Source organism: Gossypium raimondii, chromosome 3 (genome assembly GCF_025698545.1).
Source record: "Gossypium raimondii isolate GPD5lz chromosome 3, ASM2569854v1, whole genome shotgun sequence".
Lineage (NCBI taxonomy): Eukaryota > Viridiplantae > Streptophyta > Magnoliopsida > Malvales > Malvaceae > Gossypium > Gossypium raimondii.
Window position 1 is genome coordinate 2451587 of NC_068567.1, and position 19063 is coordinate 2470649.

The window sequence follows — 19063 nt, forward strand, 5'->3', positions numbered from 1 at the left end:
AAATATGAATTCAAGTGTATTAAAATATATTATTTTAATAAAAGATTAAGGAAACTTTTAAATATTATATAAAAAAATTAGATATGATAAGAATAAAAATTTTCAAATTCTTTTTAATATTACGTAAACATAACAAACTAACATAGTATTATGTATATATTCTATGTTTGATAGGAGCATTATTTGTTCATCACGTTTTTGAGTTAACAATAAATTAATTTCAATTAGTAATTTTCAACCACTCACTCGATTTGTTTTGGGAGAAGAGAAAAGTTTTTTCTTCTTATTTTGTAGAGGTCATATTTTTATACGAGTTTTACTTATTTTTCAGTTTTAAGTTTAAATTTATAGTAATTATTCTTTATTTTATGTCTAATTATTATAGCATATAATTAATAAATAATAATTTTCTTCATCTTATTATTTAGTAACCTGAACAAGATAATAACGACAATTGGATTAGAATTAAAATTTTAAATTTTAGAAATTAAAAAATATCAAATTAAAATACAAAGATTATATTGAATTTGAATTATATAAATTATATGGATATGTTTAGCAAAAAAATTACTCAACAAAATGGGAATGAAAAATAAATAAATAGTCAAATATTGAAAATAGTCTTAGACTAAAATAAATAAATAAATAAATAAAGTAAACTTAACATGTTTTTGTTAAGTGACAAAATAACTTTATTTATCTATCATTTTCAATATTTTATTGAGAAATCCAATTAAGTAGTTTTATCCTAAACATGTTTAGAAAAGTAAATTATTGAAAAGATGAATTTTCAATTAGTTAAATGTTTTTATTGACTAGTCAAATAAACCCTAAATCTATATATATAATTAATATAATTAACATATTGTTTATACTTTAAAGGAAATTTGGGAATTGTTTCATTTTATAAAATATAATGATTTATTTGACCCTTTAATTTTATAAAAATAATATTTAATTTTTCGTTTTTAATTTTTAAACTTATTTTTTATCAAATCATCCTAAAATAGATGGAAAATTAATATTTTTAACTTTTTGACTAGACATACACATGGATTATCAAGTGGATGTCAACATTTAATTAATTTTAAAATTCAAATATATATAATATTTTTTAAAATTGAAAATCATCAAAATTATTAATAAAGTATAAAAATTATAAAAAAATATTGTTTTAATATTCTAAAAATTAATTAAATGCCACGTGTATACCACACCAATAAAAACACAAATTAAAAAAAAAAGACGAAAAGATGAATGAAGTGTTAAAATAAGTGATTTAAAATTAGAGGGAGACTTTAATCACTGTCTGAGAAAATACTCACATTTTGAGGCAGAACTTTAGGATATTCTAGACGGACTCGTCATATTATTAAATAAAGGATACAAATGATCCACAAGTTAGACTGATAATCTAGAGGTGCTTAAAGCTTTGACTATGAAAGAGATGATGGACTCCAGAATTACTTTACTCAAAAAGATTCAAAGACTTATGCTTTCTGAAGGACATCGGAAAGTAAGGTGCACAAATATTGCATTTTAAATGCAAATCAATTGGCAAAGACTAACTTTACTTAATAGACAAGCTTACAAATCCTTGAAGTGCCTCCTAATATAGTGTCTTCGGTTCTTCGACAAGACAAAGCATTTAGTATTTCTTAATAATTGATTTGATATTATTTTATTTTATTTTTCAAAATAAAAAATAGAGGGAGAAGTTTGGTTTGTATAAATCCTAACCCCTAACCACGTGACATCTCAGAACCGTTACTTTCAAGTCTAATCATAAAATCATTTACTCTGGAGTTTGGTTTTATCTATTTTCTCAAAAAAATTGCAATACCATTTGAGAAATGTCCAAATCAACTTTTCAAAATTTCCACATCATGTCACGTAACCCATCAATTCTCTTCAATTTCATTTGTTCTTTTTTCTATAATATAGTTTTATATATTATGGTTGAGTCAATTGTTAAATTTTTAGATTTATTATTAAGTTTAATTTACAATCCTGCAAATTTTAAAAATTCAATTAATTCGCTTTTTTTTTACCTTACACAAAAACTTATCAATTTCAACCCAATCTCCCTTTTTTATTTTTTCCTTTTAACTTGCTCATTATATTTTATCCTTTAATCAATTAAGTCTTAACTCGATTAGTATAAACATTATTACTAGTACAGGAAAACACATTATCCTCATATTTAAATATTAAGAAGAGATTATGAATAAAAAATTTCTATAACTTTTCTGACTTGGACTGTAATTATTTTTAATTTTTAAATTTTAATTAAAGGCATGCAAATGATTTTCTAATCCTAGTTGTAATATAAAAAACTCCTACCCTAGTATATATTCAGTGACTATCCTTTAAACATTGTAATATATATTTGGGACAAAACAACATTTATTAATTTTTATTGACTTGATAGCCTTTTTTCTTAAAATTATATTATTTACATAGACAAATATTATGTTTCAAAAATTTTGGGACTCAAATGAAAAAAGGAACTGAAATAGAACCAAAAGAAAAATGTTTGGTAGAGACTTAAAGAGAATTGACCCATTTATCCTATAATGCATAAATGATAATGATAATGATTTCAAATTAGGAGCTAAATTACAGATTAATTAAGAATTTGTAGTTAACAACAAAGAACACAGCTAAATAAAGAATACAAAAATTATGAAGTACAGTGTGACATCCAATTAGGGTTTAGAGAATTAGGTTAAAAAATTATCTTAAATGCAGCATCGTTTTGATGTCTGCTTCATCGCATTCCACACATGTTCCCAGATATCCTCTAAAGGCCATCCAAACACGTTTAAAAAAATAACTAAAATATTGCTTTGACTCTTCATTTTTCTTGAAATATACCCTCTAAACTCTCCAAACCATGAAAATGAAAAAATTGAACAGTCATGTTAGAAAAATATTAGTATCAATCACGCACACATGAATCCAAGTAAATATAGTGCTGCATGCTAACTCAACAATTTCCAGTGTTTGACATCAAGGCTGCGCTCTTATACCACCATATCCATGCCTCCTAGAACAAAAATACAAGCCAAAAAAAAGGGGGTGGGAGAGGAAAAAGAAAAAAAAAATCTGGAAAGAAGGGGGAAAAGAAAAAAAGAAAAAGAAAGAGGAAGACCGAAGACGATAAAAAATGGGTGAGATTTCGACAATACCATCACAGGCCTAATAGAAATCAACCATAACAAATCATCAGCTGTCTACCAATTCCAAATTAAAACAAAAATGACTAAAATAATAATAATAATAATAAAATCCCTTGAGTGTCATCACTTTATCTATGCAAGTCCCTATACTTTTGTTACACTCAAATAAACCCCTACCCTTTATACCTTTCATTTGAAATAAAAATCTTTAATCAGGTACAAATCAAAAGATAAAAAAACTAATTTGGGACTTGCTTAAGAAAAGTGAAATGGTTCAGGATTAATTTTTTTAATCTTTTAGCCAACAAAAATTTCACTCTCAAGTAAGTCTCAACTACAAGCTAAACCCCAAAGGAAAGGCCATGTAATGTTTCAATTCTAAAATAGGAAACCTGGAAATGGTTGACATTAATTTTTCCAGGAGACAACCATGCAACAAAGTAGAATGTAATGATTTCAAATTTCTTCCTTGATCAAATAGAGTTTGAGGGAGCAATTGCATCAAACTACCACAGCCAGAGCAGTACTATGTAGGCCACAAATGGAAGCAAATCCAACTGAACAAGTACTACCATATACAGAACTGAGACAAGCAGTATCATGAAAGATTACCTGTGAATAAACCACGAAATTATTTTTATGATCAACCAATCTGGCTATGGGGCTCAAATATAGACGCTATTCATCCCCGCGGAGTCTGGTTACACAGGACCTTAAAGTAGCTTTGGAAAAGAATTTTCCTTGGAAATGACGAAAAAAGGGAAAAAAAAAGGGAAAAAAAAGGAGGAAAAAGAAAGAAAAAAAATACAAGCAAAGTGAAAAGATAGAACCAAGCCCAAAACGCAGCAGTCACCTAATTTGAATCAATCAACACTAAAGAAATTTAATCAAAATATATATCTTATAGCATTAGCTCTCTGCCACAAAGCAACTGCATACCTTCACATAGATAAAGTTAAAAATCAACCCTCCAAACTGATCACTGACAGGTCCAACAGGAACACCGTGAATAAACCTGCATGAGTTGGGATATAACAGGCTGTCTAGACCATCAAAGGCAAATAAAACAGGTCCTATGATCAAGCACATCAATCAAAGGCCAAGAGTCGTAGGACATCAATACGGCTAGAAGACAAAAACGATCGAGGAAGATAAGCATGCGTTGGAATTTAAAGATGTACGCACGAAGAACACTTTGCTAATACATACATAAACATAAATAGAGGCAGAAAGGATAGATCTAAACAAAGATGCAAACTTTCAAGTAAACACTTCATAAATTACAGTTCATAAGTAGAGATAATGGTCCAACATACATCTAGCAGTAAAAGAGCCCTGCTACAAACATTGCATGGTTGATTGCAGAAGAAAGCAGAACACTGCTTGAAATACTTTATCCATTGTAAATGTGAGCTCAAAGACTTCAATGCCAATCTGTTCCACATGCCTGCAAAGGATAAAAGAGCACAATGGCGTACATTTATGAAGAAACAACAATTGTCTGAAAAATCCAAACACCAAAAGAAACACTAAGCAATGTCTTAAGTGAACTGCTGTTCATATAGGAGCCAAAAGCTCTCATAGATCTTAATAGCTTGTTCATATCTGAACAAGCTTGAATTGATCAAAGGGTAAAGTGGAGACTGAGTCAGACAGCTTGGAACAGCTTTAGTCTAAAAAATCCCCAAGGTTCAGTAACACATTAAGCCCACGGCTCATTTCTGACGAGGAGAAATGGATTGATCTCCTGACCCTGCAAATAAAAACATTAATCACCAACCGTACAACTTTATTAGTGTTATTTCATTTTTGGTGATTTTTGACATTACCATTACTACCAAGCCACTGCTTACTACTTGATCTTTCAAGTCTGTCTGGTTCATCTGCATTCAATTTGCTATTTGGTGAGTACCCTTCATCACTGTCAAATATTGGTAAATATTTGCTTCTCAGCTCCTGATCATCATTCACTGAAACTTTCGTGTCATAAGCCTCCTCTTTTGAAACCAGCATTCCATCATCCCCTGTATTTTTCAAATAATTAAAAACGGAAGTAAGCAGAGCCCATTACCATATCCAGTCTTTCCTATTGTTTTGCCAAAATGTGAACTTTTATTGTTACGATCTAAACAATACTTACCTTCAGCTGACTTTGGCCTTGAATGCCTTCTGTGCCTCGAATCATTGTCTTCAGAACTTCTTGGTGAAGACCTGCTTCCTCTAGGAGGCTGAGCTTCAGCAGATGCTAAATGCTTTTTGTCATGACGTTTTGATCTTTCATCTACTTTATCAATGGATCGATGTTTTCCCTCAGTAGACTTTGACCTAGAGCGCCGTCGGTGTTTTAATCTATTTTCATCTGAATTTCTGGGGGACCTCCTGCTTCCTCTGTGATGCTTGCCATCAAAAGATCTTGACCTTGACCTCTTTCTATCCCGATGCTTGCCATCAGCAGATCTTGACCTCGACCGCCTTCTATCCCGATGCTTAGATTTCTTATCTCTGATTCTCTCACTCCTCTCTTTGGTGTAATGCCTACCTTCAGCAGATCCTGATCGTGATCGCCTTCTATCGCCATGTCTCAATTCATCATTTCTCACTTCATCAATTTTACTGCCGGAGCGAACCTTGCCTTCTACAGAAATTGATCTGGACTGCCTTCTGTGTTTTGAATTGTTTTCATCTGAACTTGCAGAAGAAGACCTGCTTCTTCTTTGAGGTCTACCTTCTGAAGATAATGACCTGGATCGCCTTCTACTGCGGTGCTTTGTTTTTTCATCTGGGGTCTCATTCTTTTTGTTATCCGAATCAACAGACTTTGACCTAGAGCGCTTTCTATATTTCAATTTCCTTTCATCATCATTCTTTGGGGATGACCTATTTCTTCTGTGATGCCTTGGTGATGTTGAACCTGGATGGGATGATTTCCTAAGCTTAGGTGAACTTTCTCTACTATGTTTAGGGGAGTCAGAATCTACAGGAGTTAATTTTCTAGTTCGAGGACTAATACTCCTATTTCTCCTCGAAATAGATGAATGACGATCACGCGATCTCTCCAAATCTCGTCTGCCACTCCTGTCATTGTCATCTCTATCTCTATATGAACGTCGTTCACTTTCATATCTTGAACGATGATGAGATCGCACAGGTGATCTGGACCTACGGTCTCGTTGGAAACGGGGCAGAGGTGAATAAGAGCGAGACCTCCTCCTTCGCCTATAACTGATAGGTGATCTTGACTTTGACCTTGACTTTCGCCTATAAATGATCGGTGATCTTGACTTGGACCTTGATCTTCGCCGATAACTAATTGGTGATCTAGTCTTTGATCTTGATCTTCTCCGATAACTAAGGGGTGATTTTGATTTGGATCTTGACCTTGCACGAGAAGGGGATGGTGACCTATAAACAGGAGTTATAAATTAGTATAACTCTGATTTATCATTATGGAAATTGAAACCTAGGAACATACAGACAAACAAGGGAAGACTTTGATTTTTTGATTCCCAATATGTAAAATATCATCTGTAAGACAACGAAGATTTAAAAACATGAGAGAATCAGTGCAAAAAAGACATGTGCTACTCATGATAAAATACACATCATAAACAGTATTGATTGGAAAACAATGCTGCAGACAGCAACCTATTGTATACCCATAAACCAAAAGGACCAACATATAGATACTCCAAACATGCTAAGCAGTGACATTCTGCTTGCAAATCACTTAATCCCATGCAACTTTATAATAACAGCTTTTAGGCAAACATAGGAGAACACAAGTAACTCCATATTCTTTAACAATATTAAGCCTTAAGAAACAATACATGCTTGCGGGGAAATAAACTTGTCCTGATGAGGAGACATACCTAGACTTACTCTTGGTTTCCTTCTCTTCAGTAACAAGTCCATCAGCTTTTAGCTTCCTACTTATTTCTGCAGCTCTTGCTGCAGCTAATTCTGTTGCAGACTTCATGCTTGCAGCTCGGTTAGCTGCCTGCTGAGCAGTCAATGTTTGTTGCATAAGCAAAGCCTGTTGGAATTGCATCTGTTGCATGGCAACAGCTTGCTGCATCATCAAAGGTAGAGATGAAGAAGTCAAGGATGAAATAGCAGGTTTCGGAGGAAGTGTTTTGGCCATTTCCACATTTAATGGTCGACCACCAATATCCATATTGTTCAATGCCAAAGCAGCCGTTGCTTCCTCTGGTTTTGAATATTCTATGTATGCAAAATGCTTTGAATCAGTGATTGTACACTCAACAACTGTACCACAGAAGCTAAAAAGCTGCTTCAACTGTTCCACTGTGAGAAGTGGGTTAAGATTGCTAACTTGTAGGGTTTTTTTCAATGCATCAGCCTTTGCAGCTTTGTCAGGAGAGTCTGACAAGGAGCAGATAACTGTGAGGTTGGACACTTAGCTAAAAAGGAAATATATAGGACTTGGAAAGTAAATTAAAGAAACGACAGTAGTGGAAAGCAAGATAGTATAAACAGTACCAGATGAATCTTTGGTTGACTGAGTTTGTGATTGCACCTGAGCAGCATGAGCTTGAAGGGCCTGAGCAGCAACAATAGCCTGAGCAGCAGCCATTGCAGCTGCAGAAGGTGCCATAGGAACCTGACTGAGAGTTCCCATGCTGGTTGTTGCTGCCAAAGCAGTCATCAGCAAATTGTGGGGAGGATGGTTCAATTTGCAATCAGTTTTAGCACAACGGCCATTGAGGTATTCTCGACAAACTTCCCCAAGAGATGCCCCCATTCCTGGTAAAATAGCACCACCTGAAGCACCAGAAACAATGCCTGGGATCATACCCAACAAGCCGGGGAAAGCTCCAGAAACAGATCCTGTGTAGTTTGGCATGTTGGGCATTGTTTGATTTACTAGATTTGGATATGTGGATGCAGGCGCCACCCCTAGTACAGCTCCAGTAGAAGTACCTGCATTACAACAAATTCAACATCTGCACCATGAGCGCTAAGAATGCAATCAAAAGCTATGCCCGAAAGTGAAGTCAAACATCTCAACACTAAGCAATAACAGAAATTCTACAGCAAGTTAGATGGCAGTGGGCAAAATTATATGAAGGTGAATCACATCAGGAACTTTTCTCATTCCAAATTGTGAGACTTCTTCACAACGAACAAGGTAAATAATACTATTTCAACTACTTGGACATTAAGAAATTTACATTATATAGGACAATCAAATAGGGTTAACGAATATAGAAAAATCTACATGACAAGTGATAGCAAAAGATACAACTAAAAATGAATAGACGTAGCCTTAACAATGTTACCTGCACTAAAGAACACTGGGAATGGGCTGCCCATGATGGGTTTCCCATTGCACTCAATGTTCACCATATAGTTCCCTCTCTTGGGCACCACATAAGTCACCGTGTAAGTCCCATCTCCCATATCCTTCACAATGCCCTCCTGTTCCGCACCCCCAACACCCACACCTGGCGAAACTTTCACCTTAATCTGCGCACCTCCAATCTGCACTTTCCTCCCATCTGCATCCTTTGTTACCACCATAAAGGTGGATGCTGCGCATGCTGTGCCACCAGCTATTCCTGGTCCTGCTGCCATGCACTTAGCAGGATCCACAGGTCCAACCGGTTTGTCCACCAAGTCATTGGTGTCCTCAGACTCACTATCCGATGAAGCTGCCACCACCTCCTTGTTACGGCCCTTATCAACATCTTTGAATGTGGCTTCGAAAGCCGCTTTAGCAGCAGCAGCTTTTTCAGCCTCACTTTTCAGCTTGGCCTCTTCAGCTTGTTTCATCCATATAGGCTTTGGAGCAGCTGAGGTCCGATCCGCCATCAAATTTTAAAAAAACCTAAAGATCTAAAAGTCAAAAAAATAAAATTAGCAATTACCCAAATTCTAAAATCTAAAAATACCAATTCCACTTCAATTATTGGAAAAAAAAAAAGCGATCTGATGTACTTCAATAATCCTAGAAAACTCCAAAACTAAAAACTATACCAATTTCAATTTGCAATTCGAATGCAACCCTAGAAAGAGAACCTACCGAATAGGTGAAGCAAAACCTTAAATTCGAAGCTAAAAAGGGAGAGAAATACGTTAAAATTAAGCATTTGAGATTCCATTTTTCATAATTTGATAACTTTTGGAGTCCCTTAGGCTATGTTTGGATGCAAAGAAAATTAAGGAAAATGTAAGAAAATATATATAAAAAGAAGAAGGAAAGGGGCATTACCTTATGCTGCAATTTTGGGATCCGACGGCGAAATCGGGCGGATAACGAATATGTGTACATATATAGGGCTGAAAGCGATGTGATGGGGGCAAAAGCGGGATTTAATTATAAACCTTTCGAATAAACAAAAAAATTTGGTCAAATTTTGGCTTGGGTCCGTCTATTATGTAAACATTTGGCTTGATTATTTGCTTATGTAAAATTATAAAGTAAAAATTTAAAAATGAAAATATACTCTAGGTTCTCATAACTCATGCATTGTTTGTATTGTTAGATTAAATAAATCATCAAAAACCTATCAAATAAAATAAAAAATTGATTCAATCAGTTTTTAGCCTAGTTCAACTGACCCATACCAATTCACAGGTCAACCAGTTTGATGCCTCTTTAGACCGATGTTCTAGTCAGTCCAGTCAAATTTAAACAATCATGACTTTAAATTTCTACACTTTTTATATATGAAATTTAGTGCAAATTATGTTAAAAATTAAAATGTAAAAATTAAATCTCAAATTTAAACGTATCAAAAATACCATAACCGAAAATGATCCATTTTTCATAAAATGCAGAAATAAAAGGAGCTTATGGGAATGTGTCATGTCAACCTTCCTTTAATAACTGAATTAACTAACACATTTAGATTTATTGGTTTGATTAAATCGATTTAAGATCCAAATAAATGTTAAGTCAATCGATTGTCGATTAATGAATTCTATAATCGAATAGAATGATTTAACCAAATTTAATTCATATTATTTCTAGTTATTTTAAATATGTAATAATATATAATATAATTTAAATTAATTCAACCTAATTATTCGACTAAAAAATAAAAGTCATTTGGGCGAATATAAGATTAATTTAATTAGATCGATAAGTGATTGATTAATTGATTATATTTAAAGCTGGTGAGTTAAATCGATTAAATTATAAAAGGTGATTGAATTATACAAAAAATCTTAATGACGTGGACAAGCTCTTTTTGTGTGTGTGAATTATAATAACAGAGCAAAACCCGAACAATAAATGCAACTAGTGGAATTCGAACTCAGACCACACCTGAGATAGTAAACACCCTTGACAATTAGACCATCACATGAGGTCCAAATAAGCTCTTTTTTAATTCCTTATGTTAGCATAAATTTTATTTTGTTGGAAGTGGTGTTTTCAGAAAAATTTGTCATTAAGTTAATTGAAATAGTTAACGAATAATTATTTAAACTAATTAATGATATTTTAAAATAAATTGAATAGATTATGCTAAATTAAAATCCAAAATTTAAATTTTAAATTTGAGTATAATAAAAGGATAAAAATAAATGAAAGGAGGATCAATGGATTATTCACGTAAGGATTAAAATTTTCAAAATAGTCATATAAATACCGCTTAAATAAAAGGCTTCTCAAATACGTATATCATGTTTCAAATTATATTTTTTTCTTTTCATTTTAATCAATATCTAATTCAACTATCACGTGTTTTATTTTAAACACGTCAACATTCACCTAATTTTTACTACAAACCAGGTTAAAAGTTAGTAAAAAGCCCTTTTTTGAACATTTCTGTCAAAATCGAACCCTTATATGACTATTTTGAAAGATTTGGTTTTTATATGAGTAATTCCTAAAAAGTTGAGCCCTAATTTAAACATTTAGATTTTTTTTTTTACCTCAATTAGGTGGAAAAACTAGGGATTTTAGTTTCCTTTAAAACGCAAAATGCCTTTTTTATCCTATTAACATTTGACCTAAGTTATTTTATACAAAAAGAATATAATTAAAAATTTTATTATAACCAATCAATTTATTGATTATGTCCAAATATAGAGAGATAAAGAGGTCATTCTATTAGAGTTTATGTCCAAAAAGATGATATAATTCGAGTTTATAAATACCTCGCATCAATTAGAAATAAAGAAATATTTTTACCTTGTTATGATCCATAAAACTAACAACAAGGACTAAAAGGGTGAAAAGTTATTGGAGGAGCCTTGGCTCTCAAAATTTTAGAAAATTTCTATTAAACCCTTTGAAATTCTTTGAAATTTCAATTAAATTCTCAAATTCATTAAAAACTTTAATTAGGTCCTTGAAACGTTTCAAAATTTTAATTAGACCCTTTAATATTTTTGAAAATATTCATTAGTCCTCGCAAAAATATTAAACCTTATTATTTTTGAAAATTCATATTAAATCCTAAAATTTTAAAATTTTAAGTGAACTCCCAAAATTTAGTGGCACATTATACTACCAAGGACTACTGTGGATAAATTAAAAGGTTGGTACCACACTGTGCCTTCTAACTTTTTCAATATATTTAGTCAAAATACCTAATTACACTGAAAAAAAAAAAGATCATGTTGAAATGAGGGATCACTTATTAGAACTAAGGGGCTTCAAGCACAACATGATTCTTAACAAGAAGTTTGAATTGGTCAATTAAGAGAGCTAAGGGCAAGTCCCTAACCTCTACAATCTCTATGAGTGTTTTGGTATGATCAATGTATCTTTTGTGTCTGTTTTATATTTCAAAAAAATTAATCTCTTTAGAGTTCATGGCTGCTTTTAATAGTATTATTCCACGTTTTTAACTAGAGTTCTTTCACTGAAAGTGTAATGTACTTATTGGTAAGATTACCATTTTTACTAAATAGTCTAACGAGACAACTGTATATTTTTGGGTAAGTTTGTAACCATTGCCATCTTGTAGTTCGAGATTGGCTCGATGATTTGAAAAATTCATTGATTTTACTTTAGACATGAATTTTTTTTAAGATTTAATGATTTTTCTAGTTTAGTTTTGTATTTTTAGATTTTCAAAATTTAATCCGTTCGTTTGTTTTTACTTTTAAGAATTTAGTCATGTAATTGTCTAATTTAAAACATAAAGTGCATTTAATAACATTATTAATTGATGTTTGTTATATGTAATATATGGTAAGTTCTTATTCGGAAATTAAAGCTGAATTAATAAAAGATATTCAAATTTAATGAAAGCTAATTAATTAGGTTATCAATTAGACTTTATTTTTAAATCAAATAAGTAGAAGTTTTAAATTCTAAAATTAAAAGTAGAAAAATTAAATTTTAAAGCCTCAAAGAGTACATGAACTAAGAGCATAATTAAACTATTTTTAAGGGTAAATTATCAAGATAATTATTTTGTTTGTCTCAAGTTACATTTTAGTCATTTATGTTTGAAATGTTACATTTTAGTCACTTACATTATCATGTTGTAACATTTTAGTCACTAAGCCATTAATTGTTGTTAACGGTGTAATAATAAGTTGACGTGCACGTTAAATAATCGTTTCAAATAAAAATTTTAGCTTAAATTCTACAATTGGTCCCTATATTTTTTTAATTTTGAGCAATTTAGTTTTCTTCTTTTATGTTCTTTTAACTTTCTTTCTTTTTTTCATTCTCTTCTGTTTCTTCCTCTGTTTTCCTCCCTTCTTCATTTCTTTTAATGTAGTTCTTCTATATTTTCCATTTGTTAAAACAAGTTCACAAGCTCGCCTCACTCAGAAAAAGAAATTGTTCAAAAAAAAACAAAAGTACAGGGACTAGTTTTAACAAATGGAATACATAGTAAACATACGTTAAAAGAAATGGAGAAGGGAAAAAAATAGAGGAAGAAGCAAACGAGAATGGAAAATAAAGAAAAAAAACGTTAAAAGAACATAAAAGAAAAAAATTAAATTGCTCCAAACGAAAAAAATGAGGACCGATTGTATAAATTAACTTAAAATTTTTGTTTGAAATGATGATTTAACATGACACGTCAGCTTACCGTTACACCGTTAACGGTAATTAATGGCTTAGTAACTAAAATATTACAATGCGATAACGTAAGTGACTAAAATGTAACATTTCAAATATAAGTGACTAAAATGTAACTTGAGGTAAACAAAAGTGACTATTTCGGTAGTTTATCCTTTTTTAACATTATCTCTTATTAAAAAAGCTATTGTTTTTAGAATCGGACTGAAGCGATTAGACCATGAACTATTCAGGGGTATCAGACTAGAGTTGATGGTTGAATCGTGATAAAAAAATCGATTGAACTGATTTTTTTTATTTTTATTTTTTATTAATTTTAAAATAATTTATTAAATTAAACCAAAAAAATTAAGCAAACTGATTGAACTGAAAACTAGTGGCCTGATTTGTTCTATCATCGGTCCCGATTTTGAAAACATTGTAAAAAAACAAAAGAATTAGCAAAATGATGAAAAATGAAGGACTATAAGTGAAAAAAAGAGATTAACGCGGGATTCGGAGGCGATATAAAGTAGTAGTTTGTTTCTACAACGATTGTGTAAACCTAAGTAACGAACTTAGCTTATTTTACAACTCTTTTTCTCTATGCAATTCCTTTTCTTTTCAAAGAAAAGAATATATTTTTCAAGAAATTCACTATTTTTATTTTTTTTTCTCTTCAAATTCTTGATTGTTATTATGATATGAATCTCTAGTTTTCTCTTTTTTTTTTTTTAATTTTGCAGTGTGCCAAGAAAAAAATTGAATAAAAGGTATATATAAGTTAAAAGAATCATGCTTTTTGAAAGTGTTTTTTTTTTTCCAGAATTGTTTAGTGATATTTTGATTTGATTTGGGTATAGGAATATCTGGATTGAAAATCTTGGCCCTGCGAAAGAAGATTTAAGTCTCTTTTTTTTTTTTGGTACGAAAGATGAACGGAATGTCAATGGACAATTTTCGTGGCCTCATTTTGGCTGTTTCATCGAGCGTTTTTATTGGATCTAGCTTTATTATCAAGAAACAGGGTCTTAAGAAAGCTGGAGCATCGGGACCAAGAGCCGGTTTCTTTCTTTGCTTTCTCTTTGAATTTTTGTTGATTTTAATTTTGTTAAAGTATTTGAATTAGAGTCTAATTTCAAGTGTTTTTTTAATGGATATTTGAAAATTTTGATATTAGGGCAAGGAGGACACTCTTATTTGTATGAACCTTGGTGGTGGGCTGGAATGATAACCAGTTAGTTCAACAATCCACTTCTAATTTTGTTGATTTCTTATCATTTTTGTTTCTTTGTTTTTAAGTTGTGAATTGTAATTGATGAGAATTAGTTGGAATGTCGGAAGAAATGAAGTTTTGAGATTAAGGAGGTCCTTTGTTTGTAGGATAAATTGTTAACGGATTTGTGATCAATATGACTATGTTCAGTTTTTTTATGGTTTTCGATATACATGTATGGATATGGGTGAGACATGTCTGTCACTGTCGTCCATTGGTACTTCAATGAAAGCAAAAGTCGAAATAATGTAGACAATGACATGCTTTGTAGCTGCCTTTGTTGGAAATTCGCACCAATTTTTTTATATTCTCTCAATTATTCGTGTTCGGTATTTGTGTTTAACACCCGAATAGTTGTATAGATATACATGTATGATCAACAATACTTAAGTTGTATTAATGCTAATATCCAACACTTTTCTTCAAGTCTAAGTAACATACATCTTGTCCTTTCAAGTGAATAACCAAATTGAAGGAAAAGAATCTGTTTGCTTTTAGATGTGTTTTGAAGTGATGTATAATAGGAGAATTTTACTTGAACGATAATACCAAATCTGCAAAAAAATGTTACAAGGCAGAGGGAAAATTAGCAATGAATCTTTCTTCAGTTTTCAAGGAATTTATCATCAAAGCAAATCTGTATGCAATGCCATAGGGCAGTAGTGTGCCAAAGTAGATAATTGTACTAGGTTGTTATGATCTTATTTTACTCAGACTCGGGTGTGAGTGTTGGGTATGAGATTGGTATGTTGAAAAATTTGAAGCTTTTTTGTGTATTTGAAGGGTTATGTCCCTTATCTTTATCTAGATATGTCTTGGACAAGATGGTCAAACACACATGCTTAAAAAAATGAAGAGTCTGAACAACGTTAGTTATGGCCTTTAATACTGCATGTTTACTTACTGTAGCATCTTTTTTTCCTTACTGCCAGATATAACTGCTTGAGTTAAGTTAATGTGCTTTAATTTTATAGTGATAATCGGGGAGATAGCTAATTTCGCTGCTTATGCGTATGCTCCTGCAATTCTTGTAACACCATTGGGAGCCTTAAGTATTATTTTCAGGTATGTATTAAGTTCCATTTTTGTTAAAAATATGAGAATCATTTAACAACCCAGTTGCGTTCATGCTCATATAAGAAATGGTGTTTATAAGCTTACATCTTTTTCTATGTTGCTCTTACTCGTTTTCTTGAAGGACTCATGTCTAACATTTGTGTTCAACACATTTGGACAAGATACAGGGATGTGACCTTCTAGATACATTTAAAGATTTGAAAAAACTTTAATAGACCCATGTTGGATAATTCTTGCCTCCAACATTCACACTCAAGTTCGAGTAACATAGCATATTTATTTATGAAGGCACGTGGAGAAACATGTTTGCCATTGATGGATGGGATTGGCCTGTAGATTTGACTAATTTTATGAAGAAAACATTATTATGCAGTGCAGTGCTAGCACATTTTATTTTGAAAGAGAGATTGCACATCTTTGGTATGCTTGGATGTGCTCTTTGCGTAGTTGGCTCTACAACCATTGTCTTACATGCTCCCAAGGAGAGACATATTGAATCTGTGAAACAAGTATGGCATCTTGCAACTGAGCCAGGTATGTAAGAACATTCCAATATAGCTACTTATTTTTTAAGATTTACTTTAAAATAACGTAAGTTGTTTTGAGTTTTTATTTTTCTTGAAGGATCTGTGTCCAACACTTATGTTGAACTAATATATGCATTTTTGCGTTGACAGGATTTCTTGTATACTTTTGGGTTGCTTTGGCTGTGGTAGCAGTGATTATTTTTCATTATGTTCCACGCTATGGCCAAACCCATTTGGTAGTTTATATCGGAATCTGCTCTCTTATGGGATCTCTTACGGTTTGTTGATTACTTTTAAGGCTTCTTCCTCTTTCTCTTTCTCTTCTTCTTCTTTTATTTTTATTTTTATTTATATTATATTTATTCTTCAATTTTTTGAAGATCTTCATCTGACACACTTCAGGATATCATTATGAGGATATGAATCTTCAAAGATTCTTTAAATGCATGAAAAGTTTAGAAAAAAAATGAATATATCTGTATCGAATACATATCCATATTCAACTTGCATTCCAATACATTTGTTTTAACAACCATCTTTTCGTTCTCATAGGTAATGGGTGTTAAAGCAGTAGGAATCGCGCTGAAGCTGTCGTTTGGAGGAGTGAATCAGTTTAAATACTTCGAAACATGGATTTTCACAATAATTGTGATCTTTTGCTGTCTTCTGCAAATAAATTACTTGAACAAGGTGAGTGATGAGACTTAGATTTCATTACCCTTTGTCAATCTGCATACTTATGTATTGGTTTAGTTTGTGTCACTCGAATTTTGTTTGAATGTTGAATACAGGCATATTAGACATGGAGGTTTTTATTTTTTAACTGTTTTCCATGTATTTAAAGGATTTTATTCCCATACACGAGTCTAGATATATATATGTATATGTGTGTGTGTATGACATGAGTATTTTAATGAAACTGAAAGTTGAAATACGTAAATTAAGTGCTTTACAAGTTTTGGCACTACGAGTAATTTGGACATCAACATTGTTAGTTACTCGTTATTAAGTCGTTTATAGGATAAAAAAGCATAAATGTGTTTTTTTTAAAATAATTTCTTTCAACCTTATTTTCTTAATTTAATGTGATGATTGACTCTAAATTTATGTTATTGTTGTTATTCTTGATGGTACTGAAAGCTCAAAATTTTGCAGGCTTTAGACACCTTTAATACTGCTGTTGTGTGTCCTGTTTACTATGTCATGTTCACAACATTCACCATTATTGCCAGCATTATCATGTTTAAGGTAAGGTTTTTTTTTTTTTTACAGCCTTAATCCACTTATATATTGGTAGGGAGGGCGAGTGAATTGATCTTTTAACCAACAATATATTTTTTTTTTTTTACTTTTGAGCTTAACTCTCCTTCTCATGGAGATATGTTTGACCACTTTCATGAACATCACAAACACATTTTGTTAGTTTATATGAATAAACGTGAGCACAAATAGACCAAAAAATAAACCAACTGATCAAACTTGATTCCTATACAATCCTACTTACAAAAATCTTGTGTTTTTGTATATAATAATGCATTCTTTTCTTTTTTGTTTTCTTGAAGGATTGGAATTCACAAGGCGGGACAGAGATTACAACAGAATTATGTGGATTTATTACAATTTTATCAGGCACATTTCTCCTTCACAAAACCAAAGATATGGGAAAAAGTTCCAGTGGCAGACTCCCTGTTTATTCATCTCCTGAATCAAATACAGTTGCCGAATCTAGATAGTTAGCCCTACAGGTTTGGAATTCGTATTTGGATTCTAATCCTTAGTTTTCTTGCATTTAGTTTCGTACAAGAAAGATAAAAAAAGAAAAAAGAAAAAAAAGAGAAACAAAACTAGAATTAGGATGGTTTTTTTTTTTAATTTGAGGTTTTTGGACATTTTCTATGTGAAAAGTTGCTACTAAAATGTTTAAGAAATAGGTTTTCTTAGTTTCCTTCTGTTTTTTATTTGTTACTTTTTTCATAATATGTTTGAGTTTGATATTCAATCATTAGAATTAAAAATCCAATTGTCTACTAGTAAATCAAATAATTGTTTTTTTAGTGTTATTTTTGAGCTCTTATGTATTTGTATTTGACCGTTTATAGTGTTGACTGGTCAAAATTATAGGGTATATAAAAATATTATGGTGTGAAATTGTTTGATTTAAATTAAAAATTAAGCATGTCAAATTAAAATTTTGTTATAGTATAATTAATATTTGAAATCATAAATATTTGAAAACTGTTTCAAAGCAAAATAATAAAAGAAATTATTATAGTTTTTACATAATATAAATTTTAGAATTTTTATGAATATTTTGATTTTAAAATTATTTTAATTTTTTTGTAATTTTGTTGAGAGATTAATTTGTTAATTTTAAAATTGATAGGAATCAAAGGAGTATATATCAATCATTGTTTGAATTATTCGAGTTATTTAAATTATAAAATTCAACTCGAATCTCGAATTATAAATATTTTAATAATATAAAACATAAAAAATATTAAAATTAAATAAAAATTAAATAATAATATAGAAATGAAAATATTTCTCACGCTCTAAGAAAGTTTGAAAGCTAAAACTTAAATATGTTTCTTTCAAAAGTAAAAAAAAAAAATATATTCTATCATCAAAATTTCCACTCATTGTGTCCATCAATCTAGAATGTGACTTGACTTGTACACATTGGTTGAACGATGTTTTTGTACAATAAAAACTTGGACATTTGCAATTGCATGCAATGCCAAAGACTTAAGACTTAAAAGGCCTATAATATTTCATACTATCATTTTTTTTTTGGTCCTAAATTAAGGATTTTAAAAATTTCAAATTAAAACGTTACTCATAATATGAGAACTTAATGAAAACATTGTAAAGTTTAGGGGTCAATTTAAAATTTGATGTATAATTTTGAGATGTAGGTGAATTAAACATTTGATAAATCATTACATATTTACAAGTTGGATACTCATTAACAAATTGATTTTATATTATAAGTTAAAATTTATATTTT

The 19063-nt window shown here is 31.1% G+C and overlaps 2 protein-coding genes across 5 annotated transcripts; one reads left to right on the top strand and one right to left on the bottom strand.

Annotated features, from left to right (window-relative positions):
* Positions 1-2723: 2723 nt before the first annotated feature.
* LOC105796491 (uncharacterized) lies at positions 2724-9490 on the bottom strand. 4 transcript variants are annotated; one of them, XR_008194176.1, is made up of 10 exons: positions 9415-9490; positions 8483-9038; positions 7683-8123; positions 7052-7403; positions 5323-6584; positions 5012-5206; positions 4499-4935; positions 4122-4197; positions 3795-3922; positions 2724-3108 (listed from the first exon to the last, which is right to left on the bottom strand). XR_008194176.1 is itself a non-coding variant. In XM_012626220.2 (7 exons), exons 2-7 carry the CDS (start codon positions 9012-9014, stop codon positions 4898-4900), a joined length of 2982 nt encoding a protein of 993 aa, XP_012481674.1. In that variant the 5' UTR covers positions 9015-9038; positions 9415-9490; the 3' UTR covers positions 4418-4897. The 4 variants fall into 4 exon arrangements, 1 of the variants encoding a protein (XP_012481674.1); XR_001134460.2 differs by having other exon boundaries at positions 7052-7565; XR_001134461.2 differs by lacking the exon at positions 9415-9490 and adding an exon at positions 9226-9375 and having other exon boundaries at positions 7052-7565.
* Positions 9491-13758: 4268 nt separating this feature from the next.
* Positions 13759-17992, top strand: LOC105796492 (probable magnesium transporter NIPA1). The gene is made up of 9 exons (XM_012626221.2): positions 13759-13949; positions 14040-14240; positions 14357-14413; positions 15427-15517; positions 15903-16063; positions 16207-16334; positions 16609-16746; positions 17212-17304; positions 17619-17992. Exons 2-9 carry the CDS (start codon positions 14111-14113, stop codon positions 17787-17789), a joined length of 969 nt encoding a protein of 322 aa, XP_012481675.1. The 5' UTR covers positions 13759-13949; positions 14040-14110; the 3' UTR covers positions 17790-17992.
* Positions 17993-19063: the final 1071 nt, after the last annotated feature.

What these genes read in the sequence shown, in the direction of transcription:
- LOC105796491 (XM_012626220.2), bottom strand. Translation starts at nt 9,014, where the DNA reads ATGGCGGATCGGACCTCAGCTGCTCCAAAGCCTATATGGATGAAACAA. An exon ending in GTCAACCAAAGATTCATCTG is followed by an intron (nt 7,566 to 7,682) that starts GTACTGTTTATA and finishes GCTCCTTGTCAG; the next exon opens with ACTCTCCTGACAAAGCTGCA. An exon ending in AAGGCCAAAGTCAGCTGAAG is followed by an intron (nt 5,207 to 5,322) that starts GTAAGTATTGTT and finishes TGAAAAATACAG; the next exon opens with GGGATGATGGAATGCTGGTT.
- LOC105796492 (XM_012626221.2), top strand. Translation starts at nt 14,111, where the DNA reads ATGAACGGAATGTCAATGGACAATTTTCGTGGCCTCATTTTGGCTGTT. An exon ending in CTCTTATGGGATCTCTTACG is followed by an intron (nt 16,335 to 16,608) that starts GTTTGTTGATTA and finishes TCGTTCTCATAG; the next exon opens with GTAATGGGTGTTAAAGCAGT. An exon ending in CCAGCATTATCATGTTTAAG is followed by an intron (nt 17,305 to 17,618) that starts GTAAGGTTTTTT and finishes GTTTTCTTGAAG; the next exon opens with GATTGGAATTCACAAGGCGG.